Genomic DNA, 18,805 nt, shown 5'->3' with positions numbered 1-18,805 from the left:
TCATGTTCATATATTAAGAATAATTACAGAATGTGGTGCCACACAACGTGGTACTACACAAAACTGTCGCTAATAGCATAGTCACATAGGAAACACACACGACACAGATCTATTAGTCCACGGTATTGGTGATAAGTTGAGAAAACCGTCCCGAAACACATGTGCTACAAGACGCCACTGTTTCCAGCTGTATGTATCCCGACATCAATATGGGATATGATCACCATGCACACGTACACAGGCCGCACAACGGGTTGGCATACTCTGGATCACGTAGTTGAGCAGCTGCTGGGGTACAGCCTCCCATTCTTGCACCAATGCCTGTCGGAGCTCCTGAAGTGTCGTGGGGGTTTGAAGACGTGCAGCGATACGTCGACCGAGAGTATCCCAGACGTGCTAGATGGAGTTTAGGTCTGGAGAACAGGCAGGCCACTCCATTCGCCTGATATCTTCTGTTTCAAGGTACTCCTCCACGATGGCAGCTCGGTGGGGCTGTGCGTTATCATCCATCAAGAGGAAGGTAGGACCCACTGTAACCCTGAAAAGGTGGACATACTGGTGCAAAATGACGTCACGATACACCTGACCTGTTACAGTTCTCTGTCAAAGACATCCAGGGGTGTACGTGCACCAATCATAATCCCACCCCACACCATCAAACCACGACCTCAATACAGGTTCCTTTCAAGGACATTAAGGGGTTGGTATCTGGTTCCTGGTTCACGCCAGATGTAAACCCGGTGAGAATCACTGTTCAGACTATATCTGCACTCGTCCGTGAACATAACCGGGGACCATTGTTCCAATGACCACGTACTGTGTTCTTGACACCCGACTTTAGGGGCTCTCCTGTGATCAGGGGTCAGTGGAATGCACCTTGCAGGTCTCCGGGCGAATAAACCATGTCTGTTCAGTCGTCTGTAGACTGTGTGTCTGGAGACAACTGTTCCAGTGGCTGCGGTAAGGTCCCGAGCAAGGCTACCTGCAGTACTCCGTGGCCGTCTGCGGGCACTGATGGTGAGATATCGGTCTTCTTGTGATACTGTACACTCTGGACGTCCCATACTGGAGTCCCCGGGCACGTTTCCTGTCTGCTGGAATCGTTGCCATAATCTTGAGATCACACTTTGTGGCACACAGAGGTCCCGTGCTATAACCTGCTGTGTTTGACAAGCCTCCAGTCGCCCTAGCATTCTACCCCTCAAACGTCATCAATATGTGTTCTTTGGGCCATTTTCAACACACAGTCGGCATTAGCACGTCTGAAAACATCTGCACACTTACTCGCTGCACTGTACTCTGACATGCACCAACACACCTCTGCATATGTGGACTGCTGGCAGCGCCACCATGCGACGACCGCAGGTCAAATGCACCGCATGGTCATACCCCGAGGTGATTTAAACCCGCAAACCGCCCATCAGAGTGTTGTTTCACCATGTGTCGGCATTATCCTTAATTTATGAGCATGAGTGTATATCATGAACGACATCAAAGATGTAAGCCATCAGGAACAAACTTTGTCAACAAGTAGCAGCACATCAGATTAAGGTGCTTCTTTTTCTGTAAATGACCCATCATCTTCCCTGGAAGTAATCTATGAGCACGTGTCAATCCACATGGCTCCCTGAAAGAATTTTTTACTGGGTACAGCAGCTGGAATGAACAAATAGCTTTACGTTAATGAAAGATATATGCCAACTGGCGTGCAGTGATTCCGTTTTTTTACGTGTGAGTATTTGAAACAAGTTTCTGTGTTGTGTACCACTGCGAGTAGTGTTGTTGGGAGATGGAGTTGCTAGTAACTGTTTCTCCACTCCTGATCAGATTAACTAGAAAAATTTTCCAATATTAACACTTTGACAAACCTACAAACGACAAATCACGATAGACGTTTTGATAGACAAGAATGTTGAAGTGTAGCCTCAGTCGCTCTTATTAAAATAAACAGTTAATGTGAATGTTTCTCAAACAAGGGAATACAACGTAAAGCCAAGCCATTCTTAGATACCTGCTACTCTTACCCCATCGTACCCCAGATGATAATATGTTGCCGATAGGTTGAGCACACCGACGAGGTTTGTAATATAATATTTCTCTAACATCGTATTTGCTCCATGTGTGAAATTCCTAAGCACCCAAATGGATAAAAAAACTGTGGTCGATAAGCTGACACGAAGGCTCAGTTCTGCATAAATATATTTCTCTCATTGAGTTGACATGCATGTGGGATTGCTGGCGTACTTTGACTACTGTCACTCAGTACTTTCCTACGGCATAATCTTCTGGGACGATGCAGCTCAGGTTTAGAAGGTGTTTATTATACAGAAGTGTATAGTAAGTACTGTATACTACTTATATGTGAAGTTGATAACTGAAGTAATATGCAGGGCGATTCAGGTGTCCCTACTACTGGATTTTTATACAGCTTACAACACCATCAAATACCGTGTGCAATATTTTCGTATTCTGCCGTCCCCTATGTGCAGACTATTAATCCTACATAAAAAATAAACACGACTGTTTTGTGTGAAATTTAATGTAGATAAGTTATAGTATTGGGTTACATTTTTGCGTGAAGCAACAATTTTTCGAGTTATTTAATATAAATGCGATTAAAAGTCTCTTATTTACGTGTTTCTTCAATAATTCGAAAACTGCAGCCTCTAGCGAAAAGGCATCCCAATACAAAATTTAACTACATTAAATTTCCTACAAAAACGTCCTGTTCATTTTTTCTATAGGACTAATAATTTATGTATAGCAAGTGCCAGAACATGAAAAATCTTTTGAAGGGATTGCGGGTTGCATAAAACTCAGCAGTAGGGGCAGCTGAATCAGCTTGTATATAACAACGAAGAACAAGCACCTACCAGCCATCGGGGGAAAATAGGAAACTAGTTGTGACTTTGTCGTAGTGTCAAGCTCTTATGTAGGTGCATCCATCATCATTACTATTAACATATGCTGGTCGCCTCCCCTAGCATGAATAGTGCCTTCCAGTGAAACAAAGCAGAGAGTATCAGAAAACTGCAGGCAAAACACAGCGGAAACCTTAAAGCTCTTCCCCTGTCACGTTTCGCATACCTGAATCCATTTAAATGACCCCAGCACTACCCAGACCAGTGGTTCCCAGTCTGGGATAATTGCCGCCTCAGGGGTAAAATGAAATTTTCTGTGGGGTAAAAACTAAGGGGTTCGATTACGTTTCTGTCAATTATTTTCAAAGCATCATCACTATTATCACAATTTGTAAGGCTCTAATGGTGATTATGTAAATATCAATAATTACTTTTTCTCAATTACTAGCATTACTGTAGAGATTACAGTTCCTCACACAGTCCACCCGCTACATACATACCTTGTTCAAAAATGGTTCAAGTGGCTCTGAGCACTATGGGACTTAACATCTATGGTCATCAGTCCCCTAGAACTTAGAACTACTTAAACCTAACTAACCTAAGGACATCACACACATCCATGCCCGAGGCAGGGTTCGAACCTGCGACCGTAGCAGTCGCGCGGCTCCGGACTGAGCGCCTAGAACCGACATACCTTGTGCTTTGTCCTGTACATTGCCGACAATAAAAAAGAGACATTACGTAACAAATGCTAAATATCTCAAGAAAACGTCTTCTTTAAGTTGCAGGTAGTACCTGGAGTAGTCCAGAAATTGCTTAATTACTCGCTTCGAAACAGATAATTGAATTAAATGCCAGCACAACACAGCAATAATTACATAAGGGCTGCTATAGTGCTGTATACAGTATTATTATTATAATTTTTAGAGTGGTTAGACACAAAGTATTGACAGCCTGAAATCTTCCAATTTCTGCCAGATCGGAAGTAAACAGTGCAGCAATCAAGTAATTTAAAAACAGTCAATATAGTGCACACATTTGAAGTTGTTTGATTTTAAATGGGGTTGCAGTGTGTAGGTCAAGCAAGTGCCGCAATGGAGAGGAGTAATGCAGGGGAAGTGCGTTTTGTAACAAATGTTTACCGCTCACTGTGGATAGTTAGCTTTGTTATCTGAGAAGTAATTGTGGGTAGCACTTGCGATGCACCACGAATTCCTTCATCATTCATTCTAAAACAAACACAGACACACACGCAAACACACACACATACACAAACACACAAACTAAATATCATTCATATTTCATCATTTTAAAAATTGAAGTGTTCCAAGAAAAGGCTTTCATTCTACACTACTGGCCATTAAAATTGCTACACCAAGAATAAATGCAGATGATAAACGGGTTTCATTGGACAAATATACTAGAACTGACATGTCATTACATTTTCACGCAATTTGGGTGCATAGGTCCTGAGAAATCAGTACCCAGAACAACCACATCTGGCCGTAATGACGGCCTTGATACCCCTGGGCATTGAGTCAAACAGAGCTTGGAAGGCGTGTACAGGTACAGCTGCCCATGCATCTTCAACATGATACCACAGTTCAACAAGAGTAGTGACTGGCGTATTGTGACGAGCCAGTTGCTCAGCCACCATTGACCAGACGTTTTTAACTGGTCAGAGATCTGGTGAATGTGCTGGCCAGAGCAGCAGTCGAACATTTTCTGTATCCAGAAAGGCCCGTACAGGACCTGCAACATACGGTCGTGCATTATCCTGCTGAAATGTCGGGATTCGCAGGGATCGAATAAAGGGTAGAGCCACGGGTCATAACACATCTGAAATGTAACGTCCACTGTTCAAATTGCCGTCAATGCGAACAAGAGGTGACCGAGACGTTAACCAATAGTACCCCATACCATCACGCCGGGTGATACGCCAGTATGGCGATGACGAATACACGCTTCCAGTGTGCGTTCACCGCGATGACGCCGCCAAACACGGATGCGATCATCATGATGCTGTAAACAGAACCTGGATTCATCCGAAAAAATGACGTTTTGCCATTCGTGCACCCAGGTTCGTCGTTGAACACACCATCGCAGCGCTCCTGTCTGTGATGCAGCGTCAAGAGTAACCGCAACCATGGTCTCCGAGCTGACAAACGTCGTCAAACTGTTCGTGCAGATGGTTGTTGTCTTGCAAACGTCTCCATCTGTTGACTCAGGGTTCGAAACGTTGCTGCACGATCCGTTACAGCCAAGCGGATAAGACGCCTGTCATCTTGACTGCTAGTGAAACGAGGCCGTTGGAATCCATCACGGCGTTCCGTATTACCCTCCTGAACCCACCGATTCCATATTCTGCTAACAGTCATTGGATCTCGACCAACGCGAGCAGCAATGTCGCGATACGATAAACCGCAATCGCGATAGGCTACAATCCGACCTTTATCGAAGTCGGAAACGTGATGGTACGCACTTCTCCTCCTTACACGAGGCATCACAACAACGTTTCACCAGGTAACGTCGGTCAACTGCTGTTTGTGTATGAGAAATCGGTTGGAAACTTTCCTCATATCAGTACGTTGTAGGTGTCGCCACCGGCGCCAGCCTTGTGTGAATGCTCTGAAAAGCTAATCATTTGCATATTACTGCATCTTCTTCCCTTCTTCTCGTCGGTTAAATTTGGCGTCTGTAGCACGTCATCTTCGTGGTGTAGCAATTTTAATGGCCGGTAGTGTACATTTTAGTTACGTGCGGGAGGGGGGGGGGGAGGCAACATACGGCAGAAGGTGGACGGGGATACCAGCTAATGTCTGATTGCAATCATGGTCTAAGATAGGTCGGTAACCACCTACCTATAGGGCCGTACTCGCGCAGTAGGTCTTCGCGAGCCGCGCCTGTCCCCAGTCTGGATATAGTGCAGGAACGGCGGGGACGATTGGCGTCGTTACTGACGTGTCGCTGTTTGCCGTTGGGCAGGTGGCGAGGCACTTCTACCACAAGGAGATGCGCATCGAGTTGGTGCGCGAGGAGCTTCTGTTCGACACGGTGCACGTGACCTTCCAGCTGACGTTCGACAACCGCGCCTTCACGCTGGCCTCGCTCACCATGACCCGCGAGGAGAAGCACCTACCCATCAGCGCCTCCATGCTCTTCGAGATCTTCCCCTTCTGCATCGTCTTCGGGTGAGTAGCCTATTCCGATCAGTCAGGGTAAAATCGTAGAGGGAGACCAAGAGATGAATACACTGAGCAGATTCAGAAGGATGTAGTTTGCAGTAAGTACTGGGAGATGAAGAAGCTTGCACGGGATAGAGTAGCATGGAGAGCTGCACCAAACCAGTCTCAGGACTGAAGTCAACAACAACAACAATTGTAAATCTGATGATCTGGGGATATGCACATGCGCGCCCTGATTGGTGAGCGCGGTTAGTCAAGCTGTTCATCTTTTTTCTTTCTTTTTTTTCTTCATTTTCTTTTTACGATGATGGTGATTTTAGCCCGTTTGAACACCTCACGTTTTTTCCCTATATCTTTATTACCACGACGTCTTTAGATTACGTCCCCTCAGCCCCCCCCCCCCCTACCCCCACCCCAGGCTAACTATTGGCTTCAGGAATAGTTTTTAAGACTTCCTCCTGTTGTCATAGGTAGCTTCATATTTGTTTCTTTCCTAGCACAAGCAACCGTGTGCGGTTACTTTTTATTTTTTGATATATTCACGGTGGGGAATATATGGGCTATTTAACCACGACCCATGTATAAATTTTCTCATATTCGTATGCGCATGCGCATTCAAGTAACTTCCCTTGTCCCGCGCATATGCATAGGCAGCAGGTCGGGCGTGTAAAGTGAGCGACCATTTGTACCTGCAGTTTATGGCGGGTCATGGCCCATCGAACATAGGCCGGAGTGAGGTGCAGCGTACACCATTAAGTAGTGGTTTGACTTTGTACGTATGTCCTGTTTGTGTTTTCCTTTCGTTTACAAATGTATAGCCATGGTGTTCTTTTAATCATTGACAAAGGTCTTCTTAGGCACTTGTGGGTTTTATTGTGCTGAAGAAGGTGTAGTTATCTACGCCGGAACCTAGGTTAACACTAGGTCCTTTTTTCGCAATCGAGGCGGGTTTCTAGTTTCTTAATATATTAACCAACGATTGCTGACGCGCTGCGATGTTGAAGGCTCTTGAAGGTCTCAATAATGTTACTATTAATATACACTGCAAGATCGTAAATTGGGTATAAGTTCAATATTACTTTTCAAATATTTTCCTATCTCACAAAAAATTGTAAATGTATTTCACTGCAAGATTATAAACTGGTCATAGGTTAAGTCTCTCTCACCTAAATACCTTTTTATTTAGAATGAAAATTAAGTAGACTTCACTAATAGATTACTTCTCACTGTCTTTTGAATTAAGAAATTATTGTTTTCATAGATACTGGTCTTTCTATTAATCGTTGTCTAGCATGAGCACAATAGACAAACTGTTGATCCTGTTACACTATTAATATGCACTTTTAATACACAAGGGGAGACCAATATTGTACAGAAGTTCACTTGAATAGGAAGAGTAATTGAAACTTGCTATAATTAAGTAACTTTGAGCATTTGAACTACTTTCAGTGGAGGGGGGCCCTTAATCCTGACCACTGTAGCAGCGCATACTAAACACACTTTCAATACACTAAAGAAACAAGCCCTTAACAAGTATGAACATGTAACCTGCAACAGTATCAGTTCTCAACTATTACTGCAGTAGAACACAACTTGATGTGGTTATAAGACAATAACTCACCTTTGGTTGATTTTCAACAGACTGCACTGTGATCACTTACTAAGCAAAAATTTGTAAGCCTCAGTTTTGAGAACTTTCACTTTAGAAGTTGGCAACAAAATTTTAATAGGCAGTTTTAGTGGAAAAATTATTTCCAGCAACCATTATTCACTATATTACTCAGTTCTGCTAAAACACTTAGCTTTAATGTTCTTTCAATAAGGACTCTCGGTAATCACTTTAGCATGGGAATGACCCTAAGTAGTTGTGTGACTAGGGATAAAAATATCAAGGTAGGTAAAAGAGTTCGAGTTTAAGTCACCATATATTTGCGCACACTAAAACATCCAATGAGCTGATCCTTCACTTTACATATTTACAATTCTTGGTTCTTTTCTAGCGATTGCGCAACGTGGTGGCGAATGCATGTTGGTAGGTGGATTCGCAAGTAGAATGGCTGGATTCTGTCATTTCTTGGTGACGATGATAGATACCAATTTCAGAATAGTTCCAGCTCTTTATCCATCCATCCGAGGCATTGGAAAGTGTCAGGAAAAGCTTCTCTCGGAAACAGCACAATAAACAACTTTTACATGAGCAGTTGACTGTTTGGTAGCTCGTCCCCGACTAACTCTTGGTTCCACCTTTTCTACCTAGCCAACCACAATTTGCGCGCGCTACACAGTTCCGTTCCCTAGGGGAACCACAACACCTTGTACATACAAAATAATTAAGAACCCTAAGTGAAGGTCAGCTCTTTACATAACAGCAAACAAACATTTTAAATAAAACAGAACCTTTGCACATATTAACATTTCTACAAAAACTATTTAAACAAATTCCAAATATGTACAGTAAGTTTTGTCTCCCTCCAATTGGGACAAAGAATTTTAATGACAGGTACACCACATTATATAGAATCAAATCATGACATCAAAGTTTTTACAAAGAAAGGAGTATACAATTTTGTGTTATCTATTCAATCTAACACATTTACAGAAGCTCAATGATGTGACATTAAATAAAACAAAAGGCAAAATCAATCAATAGAGTATTAGAGCTATGGTGTTATAAGGGGCGCTGGCACAGTCTGGTGTCCATACTGTTCGAGGTTGACCACCTGTAGCCAATGAATGTAGTCCGTAAAGACTCAGAAAGTTAATTGTTCCCTTGTCTGTAAACACTAAGGTTTTAATAATAATTCATATCTTTCCACGTGACTGCAGCCAGAAAATATTGCAGCCTGCATCAAGCATGCGAGCATTTTGAGGACTGTAGTCGACTTCGGTTTAGTGGAAGAATTTTGGGAAAGTGTGCTTCATTTGTAAAGGAGACCGCATATAGGACGCTAGTGCGACTTATTACTGAGTACTGTTCTGATCTTTAGGATCCACACCACGTCGGATTAAAGGAAGAAATCGAAGCATTTCAGAGGGGGGGGGGGGGCTGCTAGATTTGTTACCGGTAGGTTCGAACAACATGCAAGTATTACGGATATTCTTCTGGAATTCAAATGGCAATCCCTGGAGGGAAGGCCACATTCTTTTCTAGGAACACTATTGAGAAAATTTAGAAAACGTGCATATGAAGCTGACTGCAGAACGATTCTACTGCCACCAACACACACGTAAGGACCACGAGATAAGATACAAGAAATTAGGGCTCATACGGAGACATACAGACGGTTGTTTTTTCCCTCGGTCGATTTGCGAATGGTGCAGGAAAGGAAATGACTAGCAGCGGTTCAGGGTACCCTCCGCCACGCACCACACGGTGGCTCGCGGAGTATGTACATAAGGATCTAGTTACTTCCAAAGTAGGAAATATTATGACTGATAGTATACCTGTGGAAAAGGGTTGGGGCGGCGGTGCCACTGTGCAGCGAACCACTCTTGACAAGGCTCATCATAAACTTACAAAACCGGCAATGCAACACGCGGCGCTCAAGAAAAACGTACGACTGACTGGTGCTTGGCCAGTTTCACTCGACTCGCTGACACGTCAGCACAAAGACATTTTAATCGAACTGCAGAAGACAGGACGACGATAAGTAAATTCAGTACTCCAGGTCAATGATCGTTCTATACAGAAAATTGATTAGATTCAAATTCAAATTCTAATCTTCGTAAGTTATTGTAGAATCTGTTGAAGTGAGAGACATGACGAAAAATAATTCAATTGCAAAACGAGAGAAACAAAAGGTACCGTTTACTTCATTATGTTTGTAGAGAGCCCTTCAAAAATTTTATTACTATCTTTGAATACAAGTTTCTTACAGAAAGAGAGATAAAAGTCCATGTAAACATATGCCCTAAAATCATTCGTTATCGAGTTATTAATGAAAGTTAACGTTCAGTGGCTTTCCAGGTAAAACCCAACAACTTCACTTATTTAAAATGCACCCGTTTCATTTATTGTATCCTAGACTGAGTTGTGTTGCCAGGGAGAATTGATTACATTCGTCTTTCGTTAGCGAAAGGTGCTCCTTTCAAACATGGCAGATATTCATTTCAAGAGCAGGCAGACATGATTTTTACATACGGCCGCGCAATGTCAAGGACATGAGGCGGCGCGCCTGTATCATACTTCGTTTCCATGTCGAAGACAACCGAGTCATCCAACCTATGGTGCTGTGTATCGTAGCGATGCCGATATAGGATCCGTAGCATCATATACTATTGATCGAGGAAGACCACGCGTTGCTCGTACGCCTGACCAGGAAGAGCACTTCCTAAGAGCTGTTAAAGTAGAGCCAGTTATCAGAGAAAGACACAATGGTTCAAATGGCTCCAAGCACTATGGGACTTAACATCTGAGGTCATCAGTCCTCTAGCCTTAGAACTACTTAAACCTAAGTAACCTAAGGACATCGTCCGCAGCTCGTGGTCGTGCGGTAGCGTTCTCGCTTCCCACGCCCGGGTTCCCGGGTTCGATTCCCGGCGGGGTCAGGGATTTTCTCTGCCTCGTGATGACTGGGTGTTGTGTGATGTCCTTAGGTTAGTTGCCGTCCGCGGTGGTCTAGTGGTTCTAGGCGCGCAGTCCGGAACCGCGGGACTGCTACGGTCGCAGGTTCGAATCCTGCCTCGGGCATGGATGTGTGTGCTGTCCTTAGGTTAGTTAGGTTTAAGTAGTTCTAAGTTCTAGGGGACTGATGACCATAGAAGTTAAGTCCCATAGTGCTCAGAGTCATTTGAACCATTTTGAACCTAAGGACATCACACACATCCAAGCCAGAGGCAGGATTCGAACCTGCGACAGTAGCAGTCGCGCGGTTCCGGACTGAAGGGCCGGCTAAAAACAAATAGCCCCGGTATGTTGTATGTCGCTAAGTTGAGCATGGAGGATACTTCACGAGAAACTCATGTGTCCGTATCATCTTCTTGCCTATCACCCACCACAGGGGAAATTTTGCCGATGGTTTGTAGCACAAACTGTCAGTCCATTGATTGCCTCTTCTGTCTTGTTCACTGGCGAAGCAACGTGTCGGAGAGATGGAACAACGAATTTCCACAACCGACTCATATGGACCTATCGCAATCGTCATGCGTCAGTTTAAGATTAATGTGTGGTCTGAAATTGTAGGTCACTGTCTGGTAGAGCCTTATGTTCTCCCAGTACATTTTACAGGTGCTGTCCACAGGAACTTGAGTCAGAACATTCTCCAAGATCTACTACTAGATGTTTCCCTGCAAATAAGAAGCAACATGTGCTTTTTGCTTGATGTAGCTCCAACACATTTCAGTCTCATTATTCGAGAAGCACTGGCTGTTATCTGCCACTGGCTGGTATCAAATGGATAGATAGAGGAGGGCCAGTTCTATTGCCTGCACGTTCCACTGACCTCTGTTCTTTGGATTATAGTTTATGGGGCAACCATAAATAACTGGTCTATCCAGCTGTTCACCCAGATGTACAAACTCTTGCTTCAGGAGTCACGGACGCCTGCGGAAACATTCGAAACCGTCAAGGGGCATCTGAAAGAGTGTGACAGTCCATGATGAAGCGAGTGTATCCGTGTTTAGATGCAAGAGGAGGACATTCCGAGCATTTATTATGACTTTATGTGTTGATGAGCTCCAGTCACCTAAATTATAAACTTTCCTTAATAACTCGAAAGCAACAGACTTCGGATATTTGTTTATGAACTTTTTTCTTGTATTTATTTAACGAACCTGTCCCAAAGTTTGTAAAAGTATTTTGGAAACACACTGTACGAGTATATAACATGGTTTCACACACACACACACACACACACACACACACAAGTTATAATGTTAATGTCAAAATTTGACAACGAGTACAGAGCACTCGGAGTCACTTGATATAGTAAGCTCCTCAGATCACCCCCAAATGATTGAAGTGGGTACTCGTTACAAATGTGATCTATTGTTTACTTTTCCACTCTGCAGTCTCATTCAGCAGATGGACCGAAACACCCCTGCTTCAGGGTGGCCCTTGGTCCGTCCTAATGTGGTTCAGTTTCGACAAGTTTTGGCGCAATAGTTCGAATCCCTCAAGCTTCTTTGTTGTATCTTGTACCAAGTGAGTATTGTTAGTGGATGTTCGTTCCATCGTTTCTCTCTGAATCAAACGAGGGTGGTTTGCTGTGATTTCAGACGAGTTGTTGGTGGACCTTGCATGGAATCGTACAAGGAAGAGTTCTTACGAGAAGTGATCTTCTTTAGCAATCTTACTTTTAACTGTTTTCCCCCTTAGAGCTTGCCGAGCAATATTAGCTACCGCAGATAACTGCTACATGGGAGTCCGACCAACTTATGCCTGAGATAGAGCTCCCTTTGTTGTTGTTGTTCTAGATCTTAGTTCTTTTTTATTCAGTTCGACCAACTTATGCCTGAGATGGCGGCCTCTTTGTTGTTGTTGTTGTTGTTCTTGTGTTGTTGCTGTAGCAGCTGCAATCTTCAGTCCGAAGACTGGTCTGATGCAACTCTGCAGGCTACTCTATCCTGCACAAGCATCTTCAACTCCGAATAACTACCACAACCTATATCCATTTAAACCTGCTCACTGTACTCATACTTGAGTTTCCCTCTACATTTTCTTGCCTCACACACTCACTCCCCCTTCTCTCCATTACCAAACTGACTATTCCTGGATGCCTCAGAATTTATCCCACCAACTGATCTCTTCTTTCACTCAAATAGTGCCATAAACTGCTTTTCTCCCCAGTTTCATTCAGTAATCGCATTATTTACGCGCTTTAACAATCTAAACCTTAGCACCCTTCTATAGCACCACATTTTTTCTTGTCTGAACTGCTTCCTTTCAACGGCTCACTTCCGCGCTAAGCTACACTCCAGGCAAATACTTTCACAGAAGACATCCTAACACTTAAATTTAAATTCAGTGTTAACAATTTCCCTTTTTCAGAGATGCTTTGCTTACTATAGGTCAGTCCGCATTTTATATCCCCCCCCCCCCCCCCCCCCCCCACTTTGCCCATCGTCAGTTATTTTGCTGCCCAAGCAGCAAAACTCATCTACTGCTCTTAGTTTCTCATTTCCTAAAATAATTCCCTCAGCATCACGTGATTTGATTCGACTACATTCCATTACCATTGTTTTACTTCTGTTGATGGAGTTCTCATAAGACATATATTGGGAGAATATTTTATGTATAGGAATTCGTGTCACAACAGTTACTAACCCCTTTCGAATTAAGTGGAGAAAAGTAATGTTGTACTCTTTCTGGCAATTAGTTATCCACATTTTAGCGCGCCTCCTAAGTTCCTGCCCAACAGACACGGTGTTTACAAGCGGGGTGTCATTAATTGGTTCAAATGGCTCTGAGCACTATGGGACTTAACATCTAAGGTCATCAGTCCCCTAGAACTTAGAATTACTTAAACCTAACTATCCTAAGGACATCACACACATCCATGCCCGAGGCAGGATTCGAACCTGCGACCGTAGCGGTCGCACGGTTCCAGACTGAAGCGCCTAGAACCGCTCGGCCACCCCGGCCGGCTGTCATTAATTCATTAGTCGTCGGAAAACTGGTCTGTTTAGCGGGAATGCTGCTATCACACCCACCATCAGGGCAAAACGGTACTCTCACACTGTTAGAAAAAGTTGATTCCAAAATTTGATATGCGCGACTGCAGTTCCCTTTCTCTCCTTAAAAATCTGTGACTGAAGTACTGAAAGTACTACGATATTTCCACTTGGAGGGCTGAGTGGATGGTGTATGACGAATCTTTTCATATGAAGCAAATTCAGTGAAAAAGGTTTATTCATTGGTTGCAAAACTTTAATCGTCCAGTTTAACATTATTAACCTATGTTTTACGTTATGCTGGTCCCGCAGCATAGTATACGTCGATATAAGACATTATGGAAATGAATGCTGCAAACCAGCTGCAATAAGGTAATATGTTTCTTAATATTTTACGCGACAGGCCTGTTTCAGGTCAAGTGACCTGCGAAATAACATTAATAAGATTATCTGTACATAAATTGTGGCTGTTTTACGTATTCACTTGGCCTGGTACTTACGTCTAGTTAGAAGTGAGGATCATATTGCATCTATAGTCAAGTCTTTCTGTCATGCCTCGGTAAGTATAATAGTTTACTTTGTAAACATGTAGCATCATACTAAAGAACTCTCAAAACTGATCTATCAAAATATCTGACAAAAACGTATTTTTACCTTTCGTAACTACAAGAACTATTATACTTACCGAAAAGTGATACAAAGATTTTACTATAGATGCAATATGGTCGTCACTTCCAACTAGACGTCACTTGATACAGGCAATAAGACGAAACAGGCCTGTCATGTAAAATGTTAGAAAACCTGTTACCTTTTTGCAGCTGGTTTGGAGCATTCATTTCCATAATTATTAATCTAAATTGCCACCACAGCTACTATGTTCTCTAAATTTTCCTCTAATTCTACTTTCGTCTCGTTGAGTGTCACGTGAATTTCCCTTTTATTTAAGAGTAATTTTGGAAACCAATGCGGTGTAGATGCTTTTAAAGCCTTACCAAGGGACAGCGCCTACTTGTTATCACCGATTTATTCCAAATTTATGGTACACGCAGGGCTTGGCCAGCAAAGCGTTTGGAAAAAAATGGGATTTTTGGTACGGGTCTATCGAAACATTAGCCGTTTGTGTTAGAGCAGTTTCCAGGCAGCGCTTGCATGAAGGGAAACAATACAGAACGGTAATCCGAGTAACTCTGAGGAAATATTTTTTCTTTCTTTTCTTTTCAATTTTTGCGCTATTTGCACTGCGAATAAACCTAAATAATGCTCAATGTAATGTATTGAAAATTTGGGATTCCAGTAAATTCCCAAGAAAGGACTGTACCTACAGCGAGTGGAAGACTCTGCAATGTAACTTCCCAGGAATGGATTGTACGAGGCCTGTTCGGAAAGTAAGGTCCAATCGGTCATAAAATGGAAACCACTGTGAAAATCAAAAATGTTTTATTTGCAACGTTTAGCTCCACCTTCCAGCTACTTCTTCACATAGTCGCCGCTCCGGCTTAGACATTCGTTGCAGCGTTGTACCGACTTTCCAATACTAGAGGGCTCCAAATGTAGCTCGTAACATGGCAGTGTCATCGTAACTATTTCGGTGCGTGAGAGACAGCACGCTGTAATCGAATTTCGGATTCGAAGAATTCGTCCACACGTGGAGCACCGTCTCCTTGAGCGTGACAGAGGCAGATCAAACACAAGCGATGCGACATCTGTAACAACGCGACGCCTTGGGTTCATTGTCAACAATCACCATCCTATTTTTATCTGTTTCCAAAACTTAAGGAACACATTCGAGGCCTTCACTTCGATAGTGATGAAACGGTGAAAGCGGAGGTCGGGTTGTGGCTCCGTCAAAAGACAAACATTCTACAGTGAAGGTATCAGCAAACTGGTCCACTCATGGGAGAAATATGCTCGTCACCGGTTTGACTATGTCGACAAATAGATATGCAAACACGAACAATAAATATGTAGAACGTTAATAATTCTTGTTCTATTTAAGAATCTTTAAGGGTTTTTGATAAACGTAAACATGGTCCATAGTAGACTGTAAATCGTGCGATTAGCTAATTTCGACTAAGCGTCATTGTCAAGCACATTTGTAACATCTGTATTCCATGTAATTTTTCAAATCACTCTTAATTACAGACATTTTACGATATTTACATACATCATACGATATGGCTACTTTTTACTTGTAATTAAGAGTGATTTGAAAATGACATGAAATACAGATGTTACAAATGTGCTTGATAGTGATGCTTAGTCGAAATTAGTTAATCGCACGATTAAGCCTACTAAGGACCAAGTGTACGTTTATTAAGCATTTGGAAGCTGTGGATCTCCAAAAATACTAAATAATAAGGATTTTCGTATAATAATACGATCATATTACTTTCCAGGACGCCCTCGCAGTTCTGGAGTCGGATCGAGAGTCATACCTGTGTACCTCAGTTAGTAGGACAGCTCCCGGCCAAACTGTCGTACTATAAATTTGTCAAGAAGCTTCGTGACTGCCTGTCACTACGCTGGAGAGTGGAAAAATTCCCAGCATTTGGATTTGCAGTTGTATTATCTTGAAGCAGTTGCAGTAGTAATAATTTAAATATCATCTGTCTTATTTCCTAAAGCTAGTTCTCCCAACAAAACATCTTTCTTCGTTTCACGGTACTTTTTCGGTAATTTCGGATGTCTGTTGTCATTTGTCTGACACTGTTTCCATTCTGGGTGGTCTTCACCGATGTCTATTTTCTTCCAGTCAATTCTGGCTAAAATATAAGTTTGGGGACGATGTTCGTCTAGGTTTTCTCGTGTGCAAAAGTAGGATGCGCATCGAAACAGTTTTTTCGAAGACAAGAAACACCAGTACATTATGAATTCTGAACCATAAGAGGTGCCTATGCCGGCCAGACCAGGTTCATCGAATGGACGCTGAGTGAAGGTCCATGTAACGAGTGACAGGCACCTTGTTAAGGCTTCTGCAAGCATGACGTGGAGAGTTTTCCCATTACCACCAGCGACTAGCACATATGAGCTAGTACGAGACCCTAATGGCGCCATTGCTAGAGTGTTAAGATGCGTTAGCACGACTAAGCAAAGCTAGATAAGCCAAAAAAATAAAGCGATTTCGTAACGTCACAGAAGCTTCTCTAGACATTCGTATCACCTGTGAAAAAATGTGACAATAAGACATAGCAGCCCGCCATAAGTTTCTTAACAATAATTAAAATAATTCCCGTCGGCAATCGAATGTAAAGACGCTATGAAGCTGTTATGGTATCTCACCCCTTGAGGCTAATAGGCTATAATTTCTATAAACAAATATCACTCTTTTCATGTCATATACGCAGCGGGTACGGCGAAGAGTTCTTGAGTTACACAGCACATTAAGCATCTGAACGGTATGGGAAATGCTTTCCGTAAGAGAAATGGTGTTTCCCTACATTTTCACGTTTACCATTGTTTCCACACAATGTATGTACGTAACGATTGTTGCCCTATCAAGCTGATACGATACTTGAAAACAGAGGACTTTGCAAGCTGATATCGAACTGCCATCTACATGCAGAGTGGCAGTGTTAAAAGATGATCTGTCTTTTGTGGAAGTACTTCAGCAAATCATATGTTGTTATCACGTAATATGTAACTCTGCTGATTGTAAGCCAACATCTGCCAAAACATTGGCTGTTCTCTAATATTGTACAAATTCTCCCTCTCCCTCTCCCTCTCACTCTCACTCTCTCTCACTCTCTCTCACACTCTCCCCCTCTCACTCTCCCCCTCCCACTCTCTACCCCTCTCCCCCCCTCACCCCCTCTCACCCTCTCACCCTCTCAACCCTCTCCCCCTCTCACCCTCACTCTACCCCTCTCCCAGCCCTCCACGTCTCTGTTCGTACCTTCTGATAAGGAAAACCACGTAACAAAAGTTATTTTTAAATGTACTGTTGATTAAGGTTGTTAAGAAAATGCTAAATTGTTGTTTTTCAATTTTTACTTTAATATTAACTTTTCGCCATAACACACCCGTTTCATACCAAGCGTTTAAACAAATTTGTGTAATCGAAGCATCATAAAAAAGTATAAGGTCTGTTACAATGTTGCTTAACGAGGAACAAATCTTATTCTGGAGGTATTTCGTATTTCCTCCTGGATACTAAAGTTGTTGCAGAGAAAATAGTTTTATAAATGTGAGAATTGCCGAGTTGGATCTTAGTTCGAAATCCACATTGTACTGGAGGCCTCCTTATTTGTAAGACAGCTCAAAGATGGAGGAAGGCAGCAACGTACCAACTCCAATACGACAGTGGCTAGTAAAGAAATGTGATGTTCAAACCAGTCTTCAAGTTGAAGACAGTTTTACCTCTATATACTAAAGTGTACCATAACTAAGTGAGAGAAAGGCTGCACGGGAAATTGCGTGTAAGGCATATTCATAGTACAGTGTGTAAAGGTACGAGTTCTTCCACAAGTCTTCCATATCAACAGCGCCTTTTAACACTATCATATTCCTTTCACTATTGTGGTGGAACTAATCAGTATTTAAAAAGGGAATAGAGCAGGATGTAATTAAGCCTACTTCTGATTTTTTCAATACTGCATATTTCAAAGTTAAGTGGACATCGAAATAAGTGTCCAAGGAATAGAAAAGCAACTGGAATCACTCAACAGAGGAAAGTCCACTGGACCTGACGGGATACCAATTCGATTCTACACAGGGTACGCGAAAGAATTTGCCCCCCTTTTAACAGCCGTGTACCGCAAGTCTCTAGAGGAACGGAAGCTTCCAAATGATTGGAAAAGAGCACAGGTAGTCCCAGTCTCCAAGAAGGGTCGTCGAGCAGATGCGCAAAACTATAGACCTATATCTCTGACGTCGATCTGTTGTAGAATTTTAGAACATGTTTTTTGCTCGCTTATCATGTCGTTTTTGGAAACCCAGAATCTACTCTGTAGGAATCAACATGGATTCCGGAAACAGCGATCGTGTGAGACCCAACTCGCTTTATTTGTTCATGAGACCCAGAAAATAGTAGATACAGACTCCCAGGTAGATGCTATTTTCCTTGACTTCCGGAAGGCGTTCGATACAGTTCCGCACTGTCGCCTGAAAAACAAAGCAAGAGCCTACGGAATATCAGACCAGCTGTGTGGC

The 18,805-nt window shown here is 42.7% G+C and overlaps 1 protein-coding gene across 1 annotated transcript in view; it reads left to right on the top strand.

The window, feature by feature from the left end:
* Positions 1 to 18,805, top strand: part of LOC124623063 (soluble guanylate cyclase 88E) — a 338,153-nt gene that overhangs the window by 233,410 nt on the left and 85,938 nt on the right. The window contains exon 5 of the mRNA XM_047148855.1: positions 5,847 to 6,052. Within this exon, the coding sequence (XP_047004811.1) occupies positions 5,847 to 6,052 (206 nt within the window). The remainder of the gene's footprint in view (positions 1 to 5,846; positions 6,053 to 18,805) is intronic.

The sequence above is a fragment of the Schistocerca americana genome, chromosome 7 (assembly GCF_021461395.2).
Source record: "Schistocerca americana isolate TAMUIC-IGC-003095 chromosome 7, iqSchAmer2.1, whole genome shotgun sequence".
Lineage (NCBI taxonomy): Eukaryota > Metazoa > Arthropoda > Insecta > Orthoptera > Acrididae > Schistocerca > Schistocerca americana.
The sequence above is the reverse complement of the archived record's forward strand: the minus strand, read 5'-3'. Positions and strand labels throughout refer to the sequence as shown.